The sequence below is a fragment of the Mesoplodon mirus genome (assembly GCF_964341445.2).
Source record: "Mesoplodon mirus genome assembly, chromosome: 5".
Taxonomy (NCBI): Eukaryota; Metazoa; Chordata; class Mammalia; order Artiodactyla; family Ziphiidae; genus Mesoplodon; species Mesoplodon mirus.
The window spans coordinates 68,043,688-68,069,107 of record NC_138980.1 but is presented as its reverse complement, the minus strand read 5'-3'; the positions used below and the strand labels follow the sequence as shown (position 1 = coordinate 68,069,107).

General features: G+C 41.1%; 1 protein-coding gene across 6 annotated transcripts in view; it reads right to left on the bottom strand.

The window, feature by feature from the left end:
* The window catches only part of SIL1 (SIL1 nucleotide exchange factor), a 301,233-nt gene that overhangs the window by 81,653 nt on the left and 194,160 nt on the right, over positions 1 to 25,420 (bottom strand). For all 6 annotated transcript variants that reach the window (XM_082621616.1, XM_082621614.1, XM_082621615.1 and 3 more), the window contains one exon: positions 5,659 to 5,779. In XM_082621616.1, the coding sequence (XP_082477742.1) occupies positions 5,659 to 5,779 (121 nt within the window). The remainder of the gene's footprint in view (positions 1 to 5,658; positions 5,780 to 25,420) is intronic.

Here is a 25,420-nt window from a genome sequence, read left to right as displayed (position 1 = left end):
ACCACAACCCTACAAGGTAGGAAAGAGAACCCCTTTCCTGTCAGAGAATCACCCACTGCCAGCTGCATGAGGATGCCACTGCCCTGACCCTTACCCCTAAGAGGGAGTTACGTATTTAGGGCTATAACTTGAACAGATTATCTCCTCCTTCCTCCAATACTTGGTCAGGATTAATCCCGTCATGTCTGTATATCTGTTTACTGCCTAAAGTCCCATTCTCCAGGCTATCCATCATCACCCACTCTCAGCCCCAACTGCACACACAGAAATGTGCCCATGTGTGGGTACACACGAGTTTGTGCACACACACAGGCACACATACAACTATCCTCAGCTGGTATTCTCACTTTATTCTTCACTGAGAAAAACAGATGTTATCAAGAACTCCCTCACCTTTCCATCATCCACTCTATACACCAACCTGCACCTAAATCTGTATTTTCTGCTTTCCCTACTACTGGAATGGATGACAGTGTCCCTGCCCCTGCTGAACTTTACTAGAGATCCCACTTGCCTTTTCAAAAGCTTTAACTCCCATAATTATACCACTCCCACCTGCCTGCATCATCAATTTTCCCTTTGATTGGATTATTCCCATCAGCATACCAACACTCCTTTGACTCCACAGTCTCTAATTATCATGCCATTTCCCTACTCCTGTTCAGATTAAGTAAAACTTTATGAACACATTGTCTTCATTCACTATGCACACCTCCTTGAATGCTATTTACGTTGCCATATGCATTAACCTGGATTTTATTCCCACAACCCCACTAAAACGGCTCATCAAAATTCCCAGTAACTGATGGTCAAATCCAATGGACTCTTCACTAGTGCCATGTTCCTCAACCGCTCAGCAGCATTTACACAGTTCACCCCTCCCTCCTTGAAACACTCTCCTTTCCTGGCTTCTTGTTGCCACACTCTCCTGGTTCTTCCTCTTCCTTACTCCTTCTCTGTCTCTTCTTGCTGGTTCCTTATCTCCTACCTAAATCCTATATGCTGGAACACCTCAGAGTTCAATCCTGGAAAATCTTTTCTTCTCTATCTCTATCCTCTCACCTAGATATTTTAAAATATCTATCAGGCAGTGATGCCCAAATTTACATCTTTGACCCAAACCTCTTCTCTGAGTACCAGCCAGACTCCTGTACAACTACTGATATATCTTGGATCTCAGATGTTTAATGGCCACCCCAAACTTATTACATCTAAAACATAGGTCTTGATAGTTCTCCCCATAAAACTGTCCCTCTCTCAATCTTTTCTATTTCAGTAAATAGTACCTTCAAGTACCTAGTTGTGCAAATCCCAAATGAGGCTTTACCCTGAACCACTAACCCTACCCTTTTTCCAACCCCTACATCTAAATCGTAAGCAAGTCTTATTGCTGTTACCTCCAAATTAAATCTCCAATTCATCCACTCTCCTTCACACACCATAGACTAAGCCACCATTATGGTTTGCCTGATCCACTTAAATGACATTCTAATTGTCTCTGTGCATCTGTTTTTGTCCACCTTCAATCTATCCTCCATATACATAGCAACTAGAATGATCTTGCTAAACTATATTAAATGACTCTCCCACCCCCAATCCTCCAATGGCTTTCCATTACAATTCTACTTAAATGAAGAACATTCAACATGCTCCTCAAAATTCCACATGATCTGGCCCCTCATACCTTCCCAATCTCATCTTAGTCTTCTTCCTTCTCCTACCCTCTAGTCAACCTGATCATTTTCCTGTTTCTTGAACTTGACAAAGCCCTTTCCTTAACAAAGCCAGAAACTCTTCTTGTTTCTTCTGCCTGAAATGTTCTAACCATAAACCTATAAAACTAACCCCCTGCATGACTAAATGCCCCTCATTCTTCAGGTCTCAGTTCAAACATCTCTTTGAGAAGGCCTTCTCAAACTATCCTATCTACAGTTACCTCCCTCAGGGACTTATCACCTTATTTCTTCCCTAGTATTTATTATAATCTGTAATTACCTTACTTGCATACTTATTTCTCTCTTTTCCTGCCTGCCAACCTCAATAAAGCTAGCATCTTGCCTGTTTTGTTTACTACTGTATCCCCAGTGCCTGGCACATAGGCATTCAATGGGTCTTTTGTGAAATGAATGAATGGAGTAAGTAAACGGTCCTGTCCTTGGCCCACTCCCTTAACTACTATACCATATTATACCGTGGTAAATGCTCAACCCAAAATGAAACAACTTGGATGCAGTTTGTCCCTTATCCCTCTAAACATAAGAGGATGACTCAAAAATCTGGTTGTTCCAAGGCAAAAATAGAGATGTACTATGGAGAGATTGACAGGGATACAGACTAAAACCAGTGGAGATGGCAATACCTAACACACAAAGAGGAAAAGGAAAACCTGCTGAGAGCCAACTATACACTGAACTCAGGTAGTGCCAAGAGAATCTTCTGGGACAAGTCAGAGTCAGGAGACCTTGCCCAGGCTTTAGAGCCCACAGGAACTGTAGCTCTAGGTAGCAGTGTGGCCAGTCACACATCCAGCAGCTCTAATGGAGAAGCTGCCATGGATTAGGCTGAATGGACTATCCCCATCTCTCTCTAGCCAGTGGTTCTTTTTTTTTTTTTTTAATTTACTTATTTTTATTTTTGGCTGCCTTAGGCCTTTGTTGCTGCACACGGGCTTTCTCTAGTTGCAGCAAGCAGGGGCTACTCTTCGTTGCGGTTCGCGGGCTTCTCATTGGGTGGCTTCTCTTGTTGCAGAGCATGGGCTTTAGGAGTGTGGGTTTCAGTAGTTGTGGCACTCGGGCTCAGTAGTTGTGGCTCGCGGGCTCTAGAGCGCAGGCTCTGTAGTTGTGGCGCACGGGCTTAGTTGCTCCGCGGCATGTGGGATCTTCCCGGACCAGGGCTCGAACCCGTGTCCCCTGCACTGGCAGGCGGATTCTTAACCACTGCTCCACCAGGGAAGTCCTAGCCAGTGGTTCTTAACTTTGTGGGATCACCAACTTCTTTGACAATCTGATGGAAAGCTGTGGATCCTGTTCCCCAAAACAGAATTAAGTCAATAAGCAAAATATTATAACAGTTTTGAAAATCAGCCCTGCCCTTTGGCCTCTGTTCCCATTCCAGAACTAAAGAGGCAGGAAGACACTGTGAAGTGGAATTAAAGGAGCACAGGATGAGGTCCACTCCATGAGCAGGAAGTCACCACCAAAGGCAACCAGAGACTCACTGAGCTCACAGCACTGAACACCCACACCACCTTGTCAACGCCTTTGGGCTTCTGTTCAGACAGGTTTGCTGCTGGCTATAAATGCTGAGAAGGAAGAAGACATGTCCAGCATATCCTGGAGGCCATTCCAGGGCAGAGCCCTCAGAAACATTCCAAAGGAGAAAAGCAAAGAGGCAGGAGTAGGGACGAATATTCTTCTCTTATGGTGGCTCTACTACAGACCACATGGATGGCTCTGCTTTCTAGTATAAAAAGACAGGAGCAACAAGACAAAGCAATAAGTGCTCCTACTGATGATCTATGGTCAGGTATTGGAGAAATCACTTCCCATAGTATTAAAACCAACAAATAAAAAGCTCCAAAATCATCAAGTTCCTAACTCAATATTCTTAAACGAAGAAAAATCAGACTTCTTATTCAGAAAATAAGACTTGACTTAGATGTGAGAAAAGACTTCCTAAGTACTTTGAGACACTGAAAAACGTATGTATATGCATGCTAAGGAGGGAGGGAGGTTGATAGGGGTTACGACAACGAGATTTGATTCTTTCTTCGACGGTTCTGAGAAAATAATCATCATATAACCTGGGTTAATCCAGGTTCAGGACTATCTGGAGAGATGGGGAAAGTAAAGATCCTTCCCAGTTTGGGGTGACTATAAGGACGACAAATAGCTCCTTATCTATCATAATATAAAGTTGAATTTTCCAACAGTGAAAAATGCCCAAATCTGAATAAGCTACTTTATGGGCTTGTGAGTGCCACATGGACAGGATGGATGACCTTTTGCCAGGTATATAAAAGAAAAGACCCAGGTAAAAATTGGGTCTCTAAGGTAACTTTCTGCCTCATATCTAACTGCAAAATATTGTTAAAATAATAAAAATCCAAGGACTGAGTAACACTAACCCCACACAGTAATCCATGATTGATTCCCAATACTTACATAAATAGGCATATCTAGGAGATATTGAGGTCACTGTTCCAAACCATCGCAATAAAGTGAATATTGCAATAAAGCGAGTCACATAAATTTTTTGGCTTCCCAGTGCACATAAGTTATGTTTACACTATACTGTAGTTTATTAAGTGTGCAATAGCATTACGTCTAAAAAAAAAGTAGGTACCTTAATTAAAAGATACATGACAAAAACCAATACAAACCAAAAAACCAATTAACATCAAAGATCTGTTCATCAAAGAACTAATCACAGGATCACCATAACAAATATTAATGAAAAAGTTTGAAATATTGTGAAAATTACCAAAATGTGACACAGAGACATGAAGTGAGCAAATGCTGTTGGAAAAATAGTAGCAATAGACTTGCTCGACACAGGGTTACCACAAATCTTCAATTTGCGAAAAACGCAGTATCTGCGAACCGCAACAAAGTGAGGCACAATAAAATGAGATATGCTCGTATTAGAACAGGGACAGCGAACTATTTGTAATAATCAGATAATATTTTAGGCTTTGTAGGCCTTATGGGGTGATTTTCCCAACTACTCAACTCTGTCAGTGTAGCAAGAAATCAGCCATAGACAATACCTAAATGAGTGAGCATGGCTATGTTCCAATAATACTTTATTTATGGACACCGGAATCTGAATTTCAAATAATTTTCAGTCATGAAATATTCTTCTTCTTCATTTTCTTTCAACCATTAAAAAATGTTAACAACAACCTAGCTTCTGGGTCATACAAAAAAAGGCAGTAGTCCCAATATTTTGCTTCAGGCCATAATTTGCTGGTCCTTGTATTAGATACTTCATGGCTGGTATTTATACTGACCTTTCAAACTGCACAATTCCAGCAGCCCCTGCAACCCCATGCCTCAACCTCCTTCTCCCTTACACAGGAAATAGCAAGCAAAAAAACTTGATAACTCAAGACAAAAAACATAAAAATAGAGACTACGAATTGCCCAAAAGCAAATAATCTAAACTGATTATTAAAAAATAAGGCAACTCTTACCATTGGAGAACTTTTGAAAGCCTGTTTTAATATAGACTAACAAGAGGAAAAGTTGGTCTGAATTAAAGACTTTAAAATGCAATTTTATTGCTCACCAAGTAAGTATTACTGCAAAGCAGAAGGCCTAACAGGCCTGTTTTAATGAATAGATGACCCATCTGTAATCAGCGCATTAAGTGTTGGGATTCAAATGAGTACTCTTAAAGTACTGGGAAAAATGGCTTCATTTTTAAAGCAGGTTAAGCATTCCCCCTACAGCCTTTTTTAAAGTATCAATTTGCTTTGCAGACCATAGAAGTAAACATCCATAAAACCCTGACAGATTTATCACAAATTCTAAGCTATTAAATTTCAAAAAAATTTAAAGCCATGTGTATTTGGGTAAGAAACAATACATTGTCATTACTCTCAGTATTACAGGGTCAGTGCTGTCAGTCTCCCAGTCCCTAGGGTTGACACTATACCTTTTGCCTTTTTTCAACCCTTTCAAATTATTTCGAAGCTTGTCCTCATCTTGGAGTTTCACTTCTCTTGCCCCAGTCTGGAGATTCAGCCGCACATGGGATCCTGCAGGAACAGCATGACCTAAAAGCCAAGAAGAGAGGAGGCTTATGACGTATACAGTACATGGAAGGACACTGCATGTGAAAAATTCCTTCAAGCGAAGTGCATAGCACAAGTTATCTTGGAAAGATGAGGTAAACTCCGAGCATAAAAGAGTAATGATGTAGTAAGAATTCAAGTTTTCTCAATTCTGGCAGGATCATAGCAAACTCCACGTTACATCAACCACTGTGCCTCCATCAGAGAACCAAGGAGCCGGGGAAACACCACTCCAAGACAAGCTGTTCTGTTCCTGCCATCCCACTTCAGCAGGGAGTTTCTATATCTTTGCCTAAGAATTAAAAGGGAACTTGAGTACCTGAGTGTATGTGTATAATGATCCACTTCTAACCTCAAACCCATCCAAAATGCCTCAAGGATTTTTTTAAAAGGTATGTTCAGAGTAGAATGGGGAAACCTATCTCTGGGGAGGCTCCCTGAATTGGGGGTTAAATGATGCAAAAAGTGAGACCCAGACTGGGAATAAAGGGAATCCCAAATAGATGGTGCCCTTCATGCAAAGACTCAGACACAGAAACTGACAGGCCACATTCAGGAGGCAGGGAGCAAGAAGAGCTTGGAAAAACTGGAAGGGCTGTGTAGGCTGCTGTCTTGATGTGCCATTGGAATCCCAGTTTGGGTAGGAAAATAAAAGGTAATGGCTGAGGAAGTTGGTTCTGGGAAAGATGAGGCCAAATACTGGCAAGAACAAGAAACTGGTAACTTCTATCCTATTCCTATGATCATGGGGCAAGAGGTAACTTCTTTTAGCATTAATTCCATCTCCAAGGGAGTTCCCTGGTGGTCTAGTGGTTAGGATTTGGTGCTTTCCCTGCCGTGGCCCAGGTTCAATCCCCAGTCCGGGAACTGAGATTCCAAAAGCTGTGCGGCACAGCCAAGGGGGGGAAAAAAATCCCATCTCCAAATGTATGAAAGGGAGAGATTATCTCACCTGGAGAGATCCAAAACCAACATAACAATAAGAGTATCTTCCCGGCTGAAGGCTAAGCAGGTCATCCTTGATTTTCCCTCTACTTTACACCCCATATACCCAATCTCCCAAATCGAGTGTTTCTCCTGCCATATGTCTTCTTTCTTCTTGAATGCATACCTTTCTCTCTGCCCTCCCCACCACTGCCCTTTTCTGAACCATCACCATCTCTCTTCTGGATACTGCCAAAGCCTTCTAACTGGCCTCTACTATCTCCTCTTACCTCCTAATCAAACTGTTCTTTACAATGAATGATTTTTTTTTCTTTCAAAACACAAATCTGACTATGTTATTCCCCTGCCTCGAACCTTCTGATGGCTTCCTACTGTTCTTAAAGATGAAAATCTTCATGCTGGTCAATGAGGCCCTTTTTAGTATCTAGCTCCTTGCCTGCCTCTTCAAATTTGTCCACTCCTCGTTCCCCATGTTCTAGGCCACACTGGCCTTCTTCCATTCCATGAAAGGAACCATGCTCCCTCCTACCACAGGGCCATTCCACCTGCTGTTCCTTTCACCCAGAATGCTCCTTCCTACCCCAGCCTCCATCTCTTCATCCTTCCAATCCCAGCTAAGAGTCGCTTCCTCTCTGAGAGGCATCCTCTTTTTCCCCAGACCAGATCTGGCTTCCCCCTAAAGGTTTTCACATAACACCATGACCCGTTTTCTTTCTCTTTCCTTCTTCTTTTTTTTTTTTTTTTTGACCACCCCATGCAACTTGCAGGATCTTAAGTTTCCCAACCAGGGATTGAACCCGGGTCCACGGCAGTGAAAGCACCTAGTCCTAACTACTGGACTGCCAGGGAACTCCCTGCCATGACCCTTTTTCTTACTAATACCATAATCAATAGTTATATCTTAGCTTATCTTCAGGGTCTATCACATATGCAAGCATATAGTAAACCCTCAATAATTATATATTAAGTGAAAAATCAAAAATGGAAGAGAGAAAATCCTAGCTTATCTAGAGGTGTGTGGAAATGCCAACAAGGATTTTCACTAGGACAAGTAGATTCATAATAATTCATAATAATTAGTAGTCATAGTTATTTTTAATAGTAATTGTACTAATAACATAATAATAATAATAATAATATCTTGAATTTTCAGACTTTTGAAATTAGAAATAAAAAAGAGAAAAAGTACATGACTTTAAAAGTTTCAGAACATAACAGGTTAGACTGTGCTAAGCTGGCCAAGGAAAAGACTAGGATCTTATGTGAATCCATATATTTTATTTGGGGAAAATTCCAAAATTACTCCCTTCACATAAGCCACCATAGGGGGCAAGAGCAACCACAATAACATTAACTTAAAATACAGGTTACGCTCATTTAAAATACATGAAACCAGCCACGGCAGCAGTGGCAGAGGCAACAGAAAACACAGTATTTCAAAGGTTTCCACCCCACTGGGAAAAAGGCCAAGTTAGAGAGTGTGATCTGACCTGCTTCCTTCTAGGGCCTCTCTGAAGGGACCAGAACACTGGAGAAGAACAGAACAGAGGCAAAAAGTCACCAGATACATGCAGGGATTGGGAGGTAGAGGGGAAGGGGAAAAGCAGAAAATAAGACAGGAGTCCAGAAAGGCAAATAGGCCTGCAAAGCCTGCGGTGTCTATTTCCCTAACCCTGGCTCCCTGAGGGGGAAAAAAATAGGTGGTAGACTGCATCATTGTCACCAGTTCTGTTCCATCCACCCCCTTTACCATGTGACCTCACAGTCCCTCCTACTAGTAGTAGAGTGTACTTTCCCAACCTTTGACTTTGGACTTAGCCTGTGACGTGCTTTGGCCGGCAGGATGTTAGCAAATGTGCCACAGAGGTTTGAAATGTGCTTGTGTGTTTGGCTTGTCTCTTGGAATTGTGTATCACTGTGAGAAGAACATGCTCTACTAGCATTCTGATCCAAGAAGGATGAGAGGTCCATGGAGCAGACCTGGACCCAAAGTGCAGACTGGAGATGAACCCAGCTGAGCCCAACCACAGTCAGCCAAGTCTAGCCTATTTGCAGACATGTGAACAAGAATAAATGACTGGATACCTTTTTTAACTTTTTACTTTGAGCTACCTTTAAATGTACACTTGCAAAAATAGTAGAGAGAGTTTCCATAGATCACACAGCTTTTCCCAATGTTAATATCTTATATATCCATAGACAGTTACTGGGAAGTTAATACCAGTAACCAAACTAAAGATCCTTTTCAAACCTTACCAGTGCTTCCACTAAGGTCCTTTTTTGTTCCAGGACCCCATATGACCTTTGGTTGTTATTTCTCCCTAGTTTCCTGCATTCTACAACAGTTCCTCAGTCTTCCCTTGTCTTTCATGACCCTGATACCCTCAAGAAATAAATACTTATCAGTTATTCAGAACTGTCTGGTTCTTGGCATGATTAAACTCAAATCATGCCACCTTGACAGAAGAACAACAGAAATTATGTCATGCTCTTCTCAGTGTATCATATCAAAAGGTTCGTGATGTCAACATGTCTTATACTGGTGATATTGGTCTTGATCAACTAACAAAAGTAATCTATACTGAGCTTTTCCACTGTGGTAAACAAAAATCATGGCAAACTACCAAACTGTAGAAAACAGGCTGGCGGTTTCTCAAAATGTTAGACAAAGAGCTACCATATGAACCCAGCGATTCTTCACCTAGGTGTATTCACGAGAGAACTAAAAACATATGTTCACACAAAAACTTGTACATGAATGTTCACTGTAGCATTATTTATAATATCCAAAATGTGGCAACAACCCAAATGTCCATCAACTCTGAGAAATGAACAAACAAAATGTGATCTATCCATTCAGCAGAATACTATTCAGCCACTAAAAGGAATGACATACTTCAAATCATTAAACTGTATCTCAATAAAACTGGAATAAATAAATAAAATACACAGTAACTTAAAAAAAAAGAATGAAACACTGATATATACTATAACATGGACGAACTTTGAATGCATTAAACTAACTGAAAGAAGACAGATACAGAAAGTCACATATCATATGATTCCTTTCATATGAAATGTCCTGAATAGGCAAATCAACAGACATAGTAAATTAATGGTTGTCAGGGGCTAGGGGAAGGGAGGAATGGGGAATGACCACTAACAAGTATTGTTTCTTTCTGGGGTGATGAAAATGTGGTGATGGTTACACAATACTGTGTGTATACTAAAAATCCCTGAATTGTTTAAAAAAAAATCATGGGGGAAATATTCTGAGATTACACAAATCCTCTTTTTCCTCAAACCTTTGCACACCATTAGAGGGGTCCGTTTGCAACAATTACCACTGTGGAGACAGTCTAATAGCAATTTTCTACTCCCCTCCTTCCTTACACATTTATTAATTGAAATTTCACTACAAGGAAAAACTGTTCCTCCTCCATCTACTTAATTATTTACTTTATCAATATGTTCTCATGGATATTTTATTCTATGAGTTATAATGCAATATTATCATCTTTTTGTTGCTCAAATTATTTCAGCTTTGGCAACTAGGAGCTCCTTCAGGTTAGCTCTTGTGTTCCTTTGGCAAGTCCCTTTGCCCCATCATTTTCTTTTTTCAAGTACTTCCTTACTTTCTGGATCCATAAGATGCTCCAAGTTTATCTTGCATTTTCCTTTTCCCAGCCCTGGAATCAACCATTTTTCAAGGAGTCCTAGTTTTTTACTGAAGAACAGTGTTTAGAAACCATGATCTGCATGATAGGTGTGCTCATTACTACTAGGTTGTCATTGCTTCTGGGCTCTCTCTGGGTCAGAGATAAGAAATTTATATGTGTGTATACATATACATATACATATATTCACATATACACATCTGTATTTCTACATCTATTTGTCTGTGGACCTCTTAAAAACTACAAGTTTATACTGATACCTCAGATTCCAATCAGCCCCACAGGGTTCATCTCCCCCATTTCCTTATTTGCAACTTCTTTCTCCAATAGTGAGAAAACTAGTTCTTTTTACCTGCAATAATTTATTGTTCAATACTAGTACACATACAAAGTAGTTTCAAAATTGCTAACCCATACCCCTGTGAGAAACACATTTGACAAACTAGATTACAGCATTTACATACAGCTCCTTTGTCTTTAATTTTACAGTATCTAGTCAAAGTTATCATTTCACAAGGTCACTTAGGTTAGTTCCATTCTTCCCTACCCCCATCAGTATGATTATGTTATCAATTTGGTTCATTTGTTAGTGTCTGTGTTCCACTTTGTTGTTTCCATTCCTCCACATCCTGGTTGGTTCAATTTTTTATTTGGGGGCATATGAAGGGTACGTGAACTATTACTATGGTTCTAAGAGTCAAAGCTATACAAAAAGAAATTACTGTCGTTTTAAAGCTGAGTTTTGAGTGGTTTGTTTATTGTGGCAATTCATTCCAGTGGTCCCGAAACAAGGAATTTAGAAGTGTCCAATATAAAAAAGAGTTCTTTTTTTCTGAAATTACATCATTTCTATCTTTTTAGTGTTAAAATGTCCTTTTATAAAATGAGATAATGATGATGGTGGATGATAGTGGGTTGTTTCTATGTTAAGGCCCTTAACTCAGCAAAGTAAAGAAATTGGCCTTTGGTCCTCCGAACTTTCTTTTAAAGTTTTCTGGTCCATGAAACACCATTAGTCTAGAAACCACCCATCTATTCTACCAACATTCCCTAGGACATTTGAGAATTATTCCTATGGTACACTTTAAATTACTGAATTTTATGGTATATAAATTTTATTTCAATAAAGTTGTTTTAAAAATTAATTTCTTTGGATAAAGCAGTACTTCTCCTTTTGAATCCCGGGACAGCAATTAGGCTATCAGATATAGTACAAGGTGACAGCAAGCATTCCTAGGGGCCAAGAAAAAGCTAAGTTCAGAGCCTAAACACAAACCCAGAAGGATAGTTCTGGGTAGGGTAGAAAGAAGAAAATGAGCCTAGAAAGCCTGAGGCCATCAAACACCTAGGCAAGAGGAATACTGGTAGAAGGGCAGGTAAGAAATATTGATCCAAGATGCAGAAGCCAACTCAAATGCCCATGGGAGGCAGGCAAATAAGAGAGATGAGTGAGGAAGGCCATCTGTAAGACAACAGGGAGTGGTGAGGGCTGAGAAAAAAATGCCCCCTCTGAAAGCATTCAAATTTTAAAATACAAAAGCTAAACAAAACATATCTATATATGGAATTCATCCCACAGCCAATTTGTTACTACTGGAAAAGATGTTTCACCTATTGACATACCTTGCCTGACTCAGTATTTGTCCCAACTCACCCAAGTGCCCAGTGATTAGAAACTTAGCCCTCCTGGGCTCAGAGTGCCAGCATCCTGCTTGGGTCGTGCCCACAATGAGCCTGCTGTGCAGTCTGACTGCCCTGCTTCAGCGGAGACAGGGCCAATTGAGATGGATGCCACAGTGCCCTGGTTTCTGCGTTGGCATCAGATGCCTCGCGAGTTATATGTCTTTGGGAGGTGTCTCTGTACGCTTTTGCCTGGAAACCTCCCCCTCCAGGGACTTTTAGGCTCTTTCAAGTCAAACCTGGACACAATGGCAGAAAATCAAGGGCTGCCACGGCACAGCCTACTCAGATGAGAACTGGCCATGAGACCATGAGCACTGGAACTCTGCTACCCACTCAGCTCTTTCTTTGAGGGCCAGGTAAATTGAGGCAAATTCCTTTTTATTTTTTAATCTTCATGCCCTTATGTGTCAAATGACAAGAATCTATCGTGTCTGCTTTCACTGTGTTAGACTGCTGTGAAGAATAAATGAGAAAACACTGCGTCAGTGCTCAGAAGAAGTTAAAAGTGCTTCAGGAAACACAGCCCCGAAAAGGTAAATGTCGGGCCTTCCCTGGTGGCGCAGTGGTTGAGAGTCCGCCTGCTGATGCAGGGTACACGGGTTCATGCCCTGGTCCGGGAAGATCCCACATGCTGCGGAGCGGCTGGGCCCGTGAGCCATGGCCGCTGAGCCTGCGCGTCCGGAGCCTGTGCTCCGCAACGGGAGAAGCCACAACAGTGAGAGGCCCGTGTACCGCAAAAAAAAAAAAAAAGGTTAATGTCAACCAGAATGAAACAAAGACATTTTATTTATCAAGTCCTGTAGGTATGTGTTAACACGAGTAAAAATTCCCAATTATGCCGAGTTTCTAAAGGGCAGGGACGAATTACTTGTGCCCACAGCTCAGGCTCAACTCCAGGCACACAGTAGGCCACCAGAAAGGTCAGCTTGAATGCCAGCCCCCTGGCTCCCACTTCCAAGACCAGAAAGAATAGGAGGAATATGGGACAGGAAGCAATGCCACTCACCTCCAAGCTCCTAACCAGGGCTGATCAGAGCTGAGACTTTACAAGCACAGTTGCCATCGCTACCACAGCCCTATCCTCCTGCTTTTTAATTCAAAAACCCCTAACAAGTCCTGGCAAGATCCCTGCCTCACACAAATGAGCATCTATCCTGTCTCCAAGGCAGGACTTGAACTGAACCAGTAACAAAAAAATGTGCACAAACCTCTCTAGGGTGCTGAACCCTGAACCAATGCTTAATGTTTTTTGAAGGGAAACACAACTGGAGATCTTTTTTGTAAGCAGCAAAACACAGAGTGAACCAGTCTGTATTGTCATTACATTTATGCATTTTCTAAAAGGACTAAACAATGGCAAAATGAGAAAAAATAAAAATATTCTCCAAACTGATTTTTTACTCTGCTGCATAATCTACAGTCTGAGCAGGGCCTTAGAAGAGTTCTCTGGCATGGCTTCCAAGCAAGGGTGGAAATCCATCACCTGCATTAAAGCCCTTCAGATCAAGAGACTCCACAGTCTTCCTCTGGGAACAGCTATCTTCATAGCTCCCACCACATTCCAGAACTACCCTCCAAAATTTTATCTGCTGTGACCTAACCAGTGTCTCCTTTCCAGTTCTCAAGGAGGACAGACGACAGCTGGGCACCGACTTCTGTATACAGAATTCACAACAGCAGTGGTCTTCAAGTACAAGGACTAGCAATGCTACTTGGAAGATTTCCTCTGTTACAGTTGGAGAGGTACTCTGAACAGCCATCAGGACAAAGGCTCAAAGTAACCATATCCAGGACACCGTGAGCCTCTTTCCACAACTGGCTAGTCAACAAGCATTTACTGAGGATTAGGTAAGAGCCTGCCTGCTCTATTCTAGGCATTCCTTCTACCACACTTTACTGTGTACCCACTGAAGAAAGCCACCTGCTGTGTTGGGCACTGGTAAAGATACCACATTAACAAAACCAATAGCTGCCACTGAGGAATATGAAGTAAACGAGGAAGAGGGGTAACAATATTTAGAGTCCCAAGTCCAGATAACAGCTTTCAGGCAAGCAAAGAAGTGGGCATATTCAGGGGACAATGAATAACTCCATTTGAAGCTCAGCATGTAACAGAAAGAGAAGGAGCAAAGAGGCTAGTTAGAAAGCTATTATACTTGACCTAATCAAATATAATCAAGCCTGAATGAGGGGAATGGGTAGGGAATGGGAAGAGTGAGACGGAGTAAGGGATGACAGTATTTTGACCAGAAAAACTTAGGAATTCTATCTGACAGGGGTCAGTCCTCCTTCCCTCAAAAGCACCAGACCTTTAAGCATGTGCAGTGACTCCTCGGACCAGCCCAGGAGACCTGTCAGAGCCCCACAATTTAGTAAATCCACGGGTAAAGGAGAACAGGGGAGAAGGGGCAGAGGGGCTACTTTCACCCAGAGACTCAGGATGGGTATCCCACACCTGTTTCCTAGACCACTGATTGCCTCCGTTCCCCTTTTATCTCTACCCTCAATGTGTTCCATGTTCCTCTTTAGCTCAGAAGACCCAGTGAGACTAACAGATATATAGCACAGCCCTTTAATCAGAGCACTTGAGCTTTTACATCCATGTTGGGAACTGGTTTTCAATAACCCTATTTATTGCTATAGTCTACTAGTTCCTGCCATTTCTTTTTTTAGAGATATTGTCCCACACCCTACTCTCTCAACCCTACAAAATGTTAAATATATTCAGATTTCAATCCATTTTCAATTGTGCATACATGTATCTGTTGGGGATGAGGAGACAGGGGAAAGACTTGAGAAAATTAGAGGGATTTCCCTGGTGGTCCAGTAGTTAAGAATCCATCTTCCAAAGCAGGGGATGTGGGTTCGATCCCTGGTCAGGGAAGTAAGATCCCACATGCCACGGGGCAACTAAGCCCGCACACCACAACTAGAGATCCTGTGTGCCACAACCACAGAGCCCACGCACACTGGAGGCCACACACCACAACTACAGAACCCACGTGCTCTGGAGCTCGCATGCCACAATTAGAGAGAACACCGTGCACCACAACTACTGAGCCTGTGCACCGCAACGAAGAGCCTGCATGCCACAACAAAGACCCGATGCAGCCATAAGTAAATAAACAAATGAATGAATGAATGAAAAGAAAATTAGAAGAGGAAAGGAATCATTACGAGACCAAAGGCCAGGCAGTTCTTCCAGCTCTCTAGAGACCAAAGGCCAGGCAGTTCTTCCAGCTCTCTAATCCCACTTAGGAATTATTGAGTCAAATAAAACCACATTTTGAAAAGTCTCACTACAATTTAAGTTAACCATAAGATACTGGCAATGAGTTTCACTTAATAATGAGGAGGGGAAAAACAGCAACTGGGAATGAAGGAGTTAAATGTGCCCCTTTCCCAGGGGTCAGGGATCTTAGTTCCACTACAGCTCATTTTCTGGAGAAGACTCAGGGATTCTAGAGTGCCTGCATTTCCCACCCAGGCACAATTTCATTAGCAGCTCATTAGCAAGAGTGGCAACCATTTCTGACTCTTGTTTTTCGTAATATTTATTGGTTAATTGAGACTTTGAACACAAGTTGACTGAGAACCAAATGAAAGTACTAAAACCATTCATTAGTCAAATTTAAAACACAAAGATTATATTTTAAACAAACCCTTTGTTCTCATTTATTTTCCTCAAACAGAAGTCATAATTTAATAAGAGGGCTAAGAAAGCAAATTGCCAAGATACTGCCATAATTTTTAATCCTTTTTTTTCCACCACATCAGTCCCCAGGGTTCCTGACATCATAATTGGCTGTTTGTTCTCTTTTACAACACCTGTTACCTCCACAGCCAAACATAGTTCTGTGAATTATTTCAAAACAGTACCAGCTACTCCTGACCTCCACAATTTCCCCAGTACCTGATGCAAAAGCCCTCAGTTTGGACGCTTCCTGCAGTGGAAAGAGAGGAAATCCATAAGTATGAGGGGAGCAAAATTCCTAGGGCCTAATTTCTCTCTAGATAAGTTCTAAAGGATGGGACTCAACTCCCTTCCTTTTTGAGGGAGAGGGGCAGAATGCAAACCAGAAGGGGAAAAGATGCAAATGGAGCAATAGATACAGTGTAGAGAAGGCAGTCAAGGAAACAACTGGTCCCAAGTCCTTGCACCTCATTGTGAGAGGGCCTCCCTTAAATGTAGGCAACATGGACAACAAAATGAGGTTAGTTACCTGAGCCTTCTTTCAGCTATCAAAAATGTAATGACAATCCCAACTTGTTACCTCTTAAAGTTTTAGATCATGAGTATTAAGAGACCTACTAAGCAGTGCTGTGCTTTGCTTTCTTCACCTGCACTGCTAGTCTCACCAGAAGGAGCTAAGCCTCTAGCACTTGGGTGACCTGGGTAGTTACCCAGTCCAGTGGTAGAGAGCACAGGCTAAGGAAGACCCAGGTTCCAGGTCCAGTTCTACCACTTAATAGCTTTGAGACCTTGGGAAAATAAGCTCTGTGGTCCATGTACAGAACAGGGCTCAGAGTACTCACTTCATAGAGTTCACAGAGTTCACTGTGAGGAATAAGAGATAATGCAAGTGGGATGCTTAGGGTTGATCCAGAGTACTCTCAACAATGGTGTTTGCTGGACTCTTGTCTCTCTCTGACTTGTTCAGTTTTCCCAGCTATGGGACAGGGACCATTACAGATGGTTAGACTGAGTGTTAAGCTCTCAGTACATACTTAATTGAGTTCTGTAGAGGATAAGTGAGTACATGATTTTTGTAGAATTTTGATGTCAGACTGCCTCATTAAGGCTGCAAGAAGTTCAATAACAATGAAGCCTACAGGGCATCCAAATTGAGAGGGCAGCCAGTTAAACCAGGCTTCTACCACACTGAAAAGATGCACTACAGCCTTCCTTGGCTGGGGCCAGCAGTAGGCCAACCAAACCCATGGAGCAGTCCTACCTATCCTATTCCCCAAGTCAGAACAGAAAACAGAGGCCATAACCAGCAGCATGACTTAAGCAAACGTGGGGAGGATTTAAATGAGAACAACTGCCAAGCCAGCAACAAGGGAAAAGGGTTTCAGGTTTCCCGATAAACTTAATTCAAACACAGGCTCAAGCCAGTTTTGTAACAATGCACTATAAGGCTTATAAAAGCAGCTGCCCTGCTCTGGCTTCATGTTTCTCGGGGGACAGTGCTTGCAGGTGCCCACCCAAGCATGAGTGAGAGGTCTAGATGTTCCAGGCCACTGGGCACAAGGTTGGTGCTTCAGCAAACCTGCTAATATGTACACTCCTGACAAGCAGCCTGCTTCATACTCCCAACCCGTCATCACAACAGCTGATGCTGCCCCCAGCTGTGCACCCCCACAATACTCCCAATCCTAAGCACTTAATGTTAACTCTGCAACTGTCACTTGATTATATACACTCTACCTGCTATACACTCTGAAGTCCCCTACAAGTACCCAGGCAGCGCTTGCAAGTTCCGGCCTTGGTGCTTACTACGATTCATGAGTGGATTCACTCCCTACTGAGTGCTTCTGGTCTGGATCCCTTTTGATAGAAATCACCTCACAAAAAGCCATTGCCAAGACACCCTCTTTCCAACCTCCATTTCAAATTTATGAGAGAAGGCAAACCCTTCAGAACTCCATGGACACCAGCATCGTGAGCTAGAAGGAACCTTAGGAGATCATGAGACCTAATCTCCACTGGAAAAATACATGATCCCTCCTTGTGCCATGCCTCCTGCCATTGCAGCCTGGCGAAGCATCCCCAAGGACAATTCTGTTGGCACTCTCCTTAAAACATTCAGTGGTTTCTTTGCTACCCTCCCAAGTACCAATACTCCTGCTGGTGTTCAGATCCACCTAATACAGCAAAGTCCCTGCCTAACATTCTCTGCCTTATCTCCCCTCATCCACAAATACTCCATCCTCTGGCCAAACTCACCCACGCTTTCTTTGGTCCTTGATACTGCCTCTTCACTTGCTTTTACTCTGTCAAATTAAAATCCATTTTTTAATGGCCTAACTCAAACAATTCTATGCAGTTTTATACACTGTCTTCCCTTCCTTTCAACCTTGAGTGTCTTGCTTATTCCTCTCAAATGGCACTTCCTCTATTCATTGTTTCCTACTCAACTGGGTTCTTTGATATTCATTCAACAGATATTTACTAACCACCTACAATATGCCAGGTTTTAGGGAAATCAAGGATGAGACATGGCCTCTCTACACTTAAGGAAATCACTGGTCTGGTGAGGGAAGCAAATCCATAAAAATATGATACTTGTCAAATTTTCCCCAGTAGGTTAAATTGTCCTTGAAGTCAGGACATCTTTATATTCCTACAGTGCTAAACAGAGTGTCTGGTAGTAAATGTCCACTGTGTGTATGTTCCAAAACAAAGGTAAGTTAGCTTTATGGGAAGAAAAGCAAATAATTTCCTCTTTCTGAAATGTGGGGCAAAGGGATGTATTGCTGCAAAGACAGTCTTTCACATGGGATCATGGGAAAATAAAACCTAATTTAATAAATACAATAAATATTTTTAAATGTGTTTTAATTCCACAGTATCATTCCTCAACCCACAAGTTAAATGAGATAGAGGTACAAAGACTAAGAATTGCACAAAGAGGGACTTCCTTGGCATTCCAGTGGTTAAGACTCCACGCTTCCACTGCAGGGGCACGGGTTCCATCCCTGGTCAGGGAACCAAGATCCCACATGCCACACGGTGCGGCCAAAAAAAAAAAATTGCATAAACAGAAACAGAGAGCAAGAGATCATAACAGAATGAGAGACCTACACTGCTGGTGGGACTATAAGCTGGTACAGCCACTATGTAAAACAGTATGGAGGTTCCTCAAAAAACTAAAAATATAGTTGCCATATGATCCAGCAGTCCCACTCCTGGGCATATACCCAGACAAAACTATAATTCAAAAAGATACATGCACCCTTATGTTCATAGCAGCACTATTCACAGCAGCCAAGACATGGAAGCAACCTATATGTCCATCAACAGATGAATGGAAAAAGAAGATGTGGTACACACACACACACATGCACGCACACACACACACACACACACACAATGGAATACTACTCAGCCATAAAAAAGAATGAAATAATGCCATGTGCAGCAACATGGATGAAACTAGAGATTATCATACTAAGTGAAGTAAGTCAAAAAGAGAATGACAAATACCATATGATATCACTTATATGTGGAATCTAAAATATGATACAAATGAACTTATGTACAAAACAGAAACAGACTCACAGACATAGAGAACAGACTTGTAGTTGCCAAGGGAGAGGGAGCTTGGGGTTAGCAGATGCAAACTATTATATATAAAATGAATAAATATCAGGATCCTATTGTATGGCACAGGGAACTATATTCAATATCCTGTGATAAACCATAATGGAAAGAATATGAAAAAGAATGTACACATATGTATAACTGAATCACTTTGCTGTACAGCAGAAATCAGCACAACATTGTAAAGCAGCTATACTTTAATAAAAAAAATTTTTAAGAAAAAAAAATGAATGAATAACCAACAACAATTTTAAAAAAACAGAATGAGAGAGAAGCATGGTTGAGCTCTTAACTGTTAGTAAACCACACACATCAGACTTCACATGGACTTCAGAGTATTATCACCTCTGATTACAGGCTTCGGTGGATGAACTATTGGTCGTAGCTCTACAAGTGCTCTTTATCCTTAAACTTTCAAGTATTCCCAAGTCCACCAAACAGAAGCAAAACAGATGTGGTAGCTAGGAAGGCAACAAGAAGAACTATGTCACCTGAGAACAGTTGGTGAAGACTCTAAAACTGCATGTGAAATATTTAAGTATACAATTACATTTTTCTGAGAAGGTTTATAGCTTCTACCAGTTTCTTAAAGAGGTCTGTAAATCACTCTCCCAACACACATATAAACATGCATACTTTGGAGAGCCTGTAGGCCAATACTGGGAAGGCTACACAGCAACAGGCATTCTAATACACTGTAGGTAAAGATACAAATTAGTGCAATGTTTTTGGTCATCTGGCAATATCTATTAAAATTGTAAATGTTCATTTCATTTGACCCAGCAGATTCCACTTGTAGGAATGTATCCAATAGAGACATTCGCCAAAGTACACAACTGATATATTGATAGAATGTTCATTACAGCATTTTAATAATTGCAAACAATGAGAAACAATACAAAATGTCCATCAGTAAGGGATTTACTACACAATGCACTTCATGCCTTCAATGGAACACAATAGTCTCCAGTAAGGACGAGGGAGAATTATCCTGACATAAAAAGATGACTAAAACTAAACAAAAAGAACAAGCCGCGGGCTTCCCTGGTGGCGCAGTGGTTGAGAATCTGCCTGCCAATGCAGGGGACATGGGTTCGAGCCCTGGTCTGGGAAGATCCCACATGCCACGGAGCAGCTAGCCCCGTGAGCCGCAATTGCTGAGCCTGTGCGTCTGGAGCCTGTGCTCCGCAACAAGAGAGGCCGCGATAGTGAGGGGCCCATGCACCGCGATGAGGAGTGGCCCCCACTTGCTGCAACTAGGGAAAGCCCTCACACAGAAACGAAGACCCAACACAGCCATAAATAAAAAAAAAAAAAAAAAAAAAGAACAAGCTGCAAATACATGATTTCATCTTTCTTTTTAAAGAACATATATGTTAATGTGGCAGCAATACAGTTTTTAATCTATCCAAATCCTCACATTAAAACACTCAGTGACTAGATAGCAAAACCAGCCCTATAGGCAACATTTGTATCAAAACAAAGTGAAAAGACGCCTATAAATCCCCAAACAGAAGTGAAGCAGGTGAAGACAAATCACCACATCTGCATGGTATCAGTCTCTGTATGGGAGGACATAGGAAGCAATGATGTGTCTGACAAACTTGAAAAAGGAAAACCCCAAAGTAGTCAATAGGTATTCTCACACACACACACACACACACACACACACACACACACACACACACACACACACGGCCAGTGGGAGAAGAGCACTTGAACCTAGGAGGGATTTTTCCCAGTCTAATAGTAGGCAAGTACAAGAAACCTGGTGGTAAATTCTCAAGGGGCTAGAGCAATCGAGCCCCACTGAACTCTCAAATTTAATCAACCAGTGCTCCCTACTAGGACAGGGAGGCACTGAGAAGACACTTCTAGAAGAGAAATCAAAAGCAGAACTGGAACAAGAGCAATACAGGAAAGAGAAGATCCAGATAAAAGTGCTGGAAGAAAACAGGGCCAGGAATCCTCATAGAGCAAGCTGCCATGTTGAAAACAACAGAAAGGGAGTACTGTGAATTTTTTTTTTTAAAAAGATAATTAAAGCCATGCTTCTTTTCTAATTTTCTAAGAAATCTAATTTCACATAAAAATGACCTGAAAAAAGTAATGAGCTCAAATCCTATACAATAACGTTATTATAAGAAAGAAAAACAGAATAAGGAGAGGAGTAACATTCCTATGGATAATGAAAGCAAGCCAGAAAAACATGCCATGAACAGATCAGAACTGCAACTTCCTATTTCAAAATGAGCTAAACACATGTTTTTGATGATACAAGATATTCAAGAATAAAAATAAGAGGTACCAGAACTCAATGAAAGTTAGAAATAAAAGAATAATCACAACAAAAAACTCCTTAAAATAAGTAGAAGGTGAAAGGAGAAAAATTTGAAAAACCAAAAATGAAGGAAAAAAAGTAAAATTTATCAGAAACTGACAAATAAAGACAGACAAAAAAGATCCAACATTAAAGAAGAAAACCCAAAAAAGGAAAGAGAATACCAAAAACTATAATTCAAGAAAAATTTCCCCTAGGGCCTTCCCTGGTGGTGCAGCGGTTACGACTCCACGCTCCCAGTGCAGGGGACCCAGTTTGAGCCCTGATCAGGGACCTAGATCCTACATGCTGCAACTAAAAGCCCGCATGCTTCAACTAAAAGAAAAAAAGATACCACGTGCCGCAACTAAAAAGATTCCGTATGCCACAACTAAAGATCCCACATGCTGCAACAAAGATCCCACACGTGGCAACTAAGACCCAGCACAGCCAAATAAATAAATAAGTAAATAAATATTTTTTATTAAAATTCCCCTAAAATAAAAAAAAGTTAAAAAAAACTATGTATTGGGACTTCCCTGGTGGTGTAGTGGTTAAGAATCTTCCTGCCAATGCAGGGGACACGGGTTTAGGCCCTGGTCCGGGAAGATCCCACATGCCGCAAAGCAACTAAGCCCATGCACCACAACTACTGAGCCTGTGCTCTAGAGCCCTCGAGCCACAACTACTGAGCCTGTGTGCCACAACTACTGAAGCCCGCACACCTAGAGCCCATGCTCCACAACAAGAGAAGCCACTGCAATGAGAAGCCTGTGCACTACAACGCAGAGTAGCCCCCACTCACCACAACTAGAGAAAGCCTGTGTGCAACAACGAAGACCCAACGCAGCCAAAAAAAAAAAAAAAAAGCTATGTATTGAAAGAACACACTGTGTACCTCAGAGAATACTGACCAGGAATGTCTAACAGCAAGATATATTTTACCAAAATTATTGGATTTTAAAGGGAAAAAAGAGATCATTTGGGCATCTAAGTCCAAATTAAGAAAATCAGTCTTATCAGTGTTTCTGACAGCAAAGCCTACTGCCAAAAGCAGATAAATTAACATATTTAAGATATTCAGAGAAAAAAAATGTGAACCAAGAAGTTTATATCTACCAAAGTGACTTTTGGGTATAAAGACCACAAACTTATCATCAACACCCAAGAACTCAAAGAATATTGTTTCAATGAACCCTGCCTGAAGAATCTACTAGAAAGCCCATTTCAGACAACCAAAATAACTATAGAGACACTGTCATTAAGACTGATGTTAAGTATCAAATATATATAATTATTCATAGAAATAAGACTAAATGAGTGTTAAAATGAAGAAGTATATAATGGCTATATGCTCTGACAATATAGACACAGTACAGCTGTTTACAAATGATGAGCAAACACGCGCAAAAGAATGTTTTTAACTTTTTTCAGAAATCATATCAGGGTAGTAGTATTGCCATTCTGAAACTGTTATATGTATAATATGACACAGGACAAATGAGTAATTATTAGATATTCTAATTGTACACTCTCCTATATCCCAGAACCAGAATTCTTAGTGTGAAAGAAAAGAGATGTAGATGTAATATCAAAGAGGCTAAATAAAAATCCTGTACTCCTGAATATGAATATCTGCTTGAACACATGAAGTATATTATCATATATATTATTAGCTCTTGTCACCTGAAAGACCTGGAAACAATGACCAATGCAGTAGCAATGAGCTACCCTAATGGCCAGATTACAGTCTTAAAACATCATTTCCAATTAAAAGAAACCAGAGCTTCTTAGAGCAATGGCTGATTCCAGTCCTAAGCAGGAAATAAACATTAGCCTAGACTATCCTGTCACACCAGACGGCAAAAATGCTACCAATAACTACTATGGTAATACCAAAAGCACTTTGGTTCAAATGACCAAAGACGATTTCAGTTTCAGTAAAAACAGTAATTGCAATGGGTTGAAACTCACTAAACATTCTTAAAGAAAAAACACTTAATCCCCTTCAGAGGAAGCCTGGGAAACAACTCATTACCTTGAAAACTGAGAAATCAGGAAAAAAATCAAGCATTTATCCTGTCTTTCCTTTATGAACTATACCACTGGATAACCAAATCGTGTATGAGGGGAAGTGTCTCTTTATAAAAGTTTTACAGGTAAAAGTAAAAAGGAAATGATAGGTTTGAATATCGCCATCTTGTAACCCCACAAAAGGAGAGGAACTCCCCAATACAAAAACTCAAACTTATTTATAGTATTGTGAAAAGGATGGAACCTGAGTCTGATTGAGCCTCTGGATCCAGCTGACAATTTGTAAGAAATATTGAGGTCTGAGGATCATGATTAACTGCATCATGAGTATGAAAGCAACAAAATTCAATCCGGGAAATGGCCTCAGTTCTTCAACAGACAAATTGTAAAGATAAGGAATGGAAAAAGGAATAACCTGTGGATTCAAGGAAACTTAAAGGATATAACAATTTTTTTAATGGGAAACACTTTAGAGTCTAGGGTGTACATCTGGGTAATATACTATTTTGAAATGCAAAGAAGCAACTACTGTAAAAGCCAGGATAACAGCTACATTTGGGGGGAAGATGTTGCAGCTGGGATGGGACACAGGAGGGGCTTCTGAGGTGCTTGGGAAAGTTCTATTTCTTAACTTGGGTAGGATTTCACGAGTGTTCCCCTTGTAATTCATTAAGTTTTACATTTTTATTTAATTTTCTGTATTTAATTTTATAATACAAATTGTTTAAAAAGAATATATTAATATATGTTTTCTCTGGTGAAAAAACTGGACTTAGAAGGACTTCTACTTCCTATGATATACTACATCTTATGATTTTCTAATGGTGAGCATGTATTACTTTTAGTACTAGAAAATTAAATAAAAATTTATTTTAAAAAGAAAAAAGGAAGGGAGCTGGAAAAAAACAAATCGACCATTTGACATCTCTTACTATAGGTTGGCTTCATTTGGGCTCCCTTGAAATACACTGTTATAACTGGGATCTATCTATTCTATCTAATCTATCTAAATTACATACCAGCAACACACACACACATTCTAAATTGAGAAATAATGACTCAGAGTACCACATACAGGGCCTGAACCAAGATGGCGGAGTAGAAGGATGAGCTCTCACTCCCTCTTGCGAGACACCAGAATCACAACTAGCTGCTGGGCAATAATCAACAGGAAGACACTGGAACTCACCAAAAAAGATACCCCACATCAAAAGACAAAGGAGAAGCCACAATGAGACAGTAGGAGGGGCGCAATCACAATAAAATCAAACCCCATAACTGCTGGGTGGGTGACTCACACACTGGAGAACACTTATACCACAGAAGTCCACCCACTGGAGTGAAGGTTCTGAGCCCCACAACAGGCTTCCCAACCTGGAGGTCCAGCAATGGGAGGAGGAATTCCTAGAGGATCAGACTTTGAAGGCTAGTGAGTTTTGATTGCAGGACTTTGACACGACTGGGGGAAAGAGAGACTCCACTCCTGGAGGGGACACACAAAGTAGTGTGCACATCGGGACCCAGTGGAAGGAGCAGTGATCCCAGGGGAGACTGTACCAGACATACCTGCTAGTGTTGGAGGGTCTCCTGCAGAGGCAGGGGTGGCTGTGGCTCACCGTGGGACAAGGACACTGGCA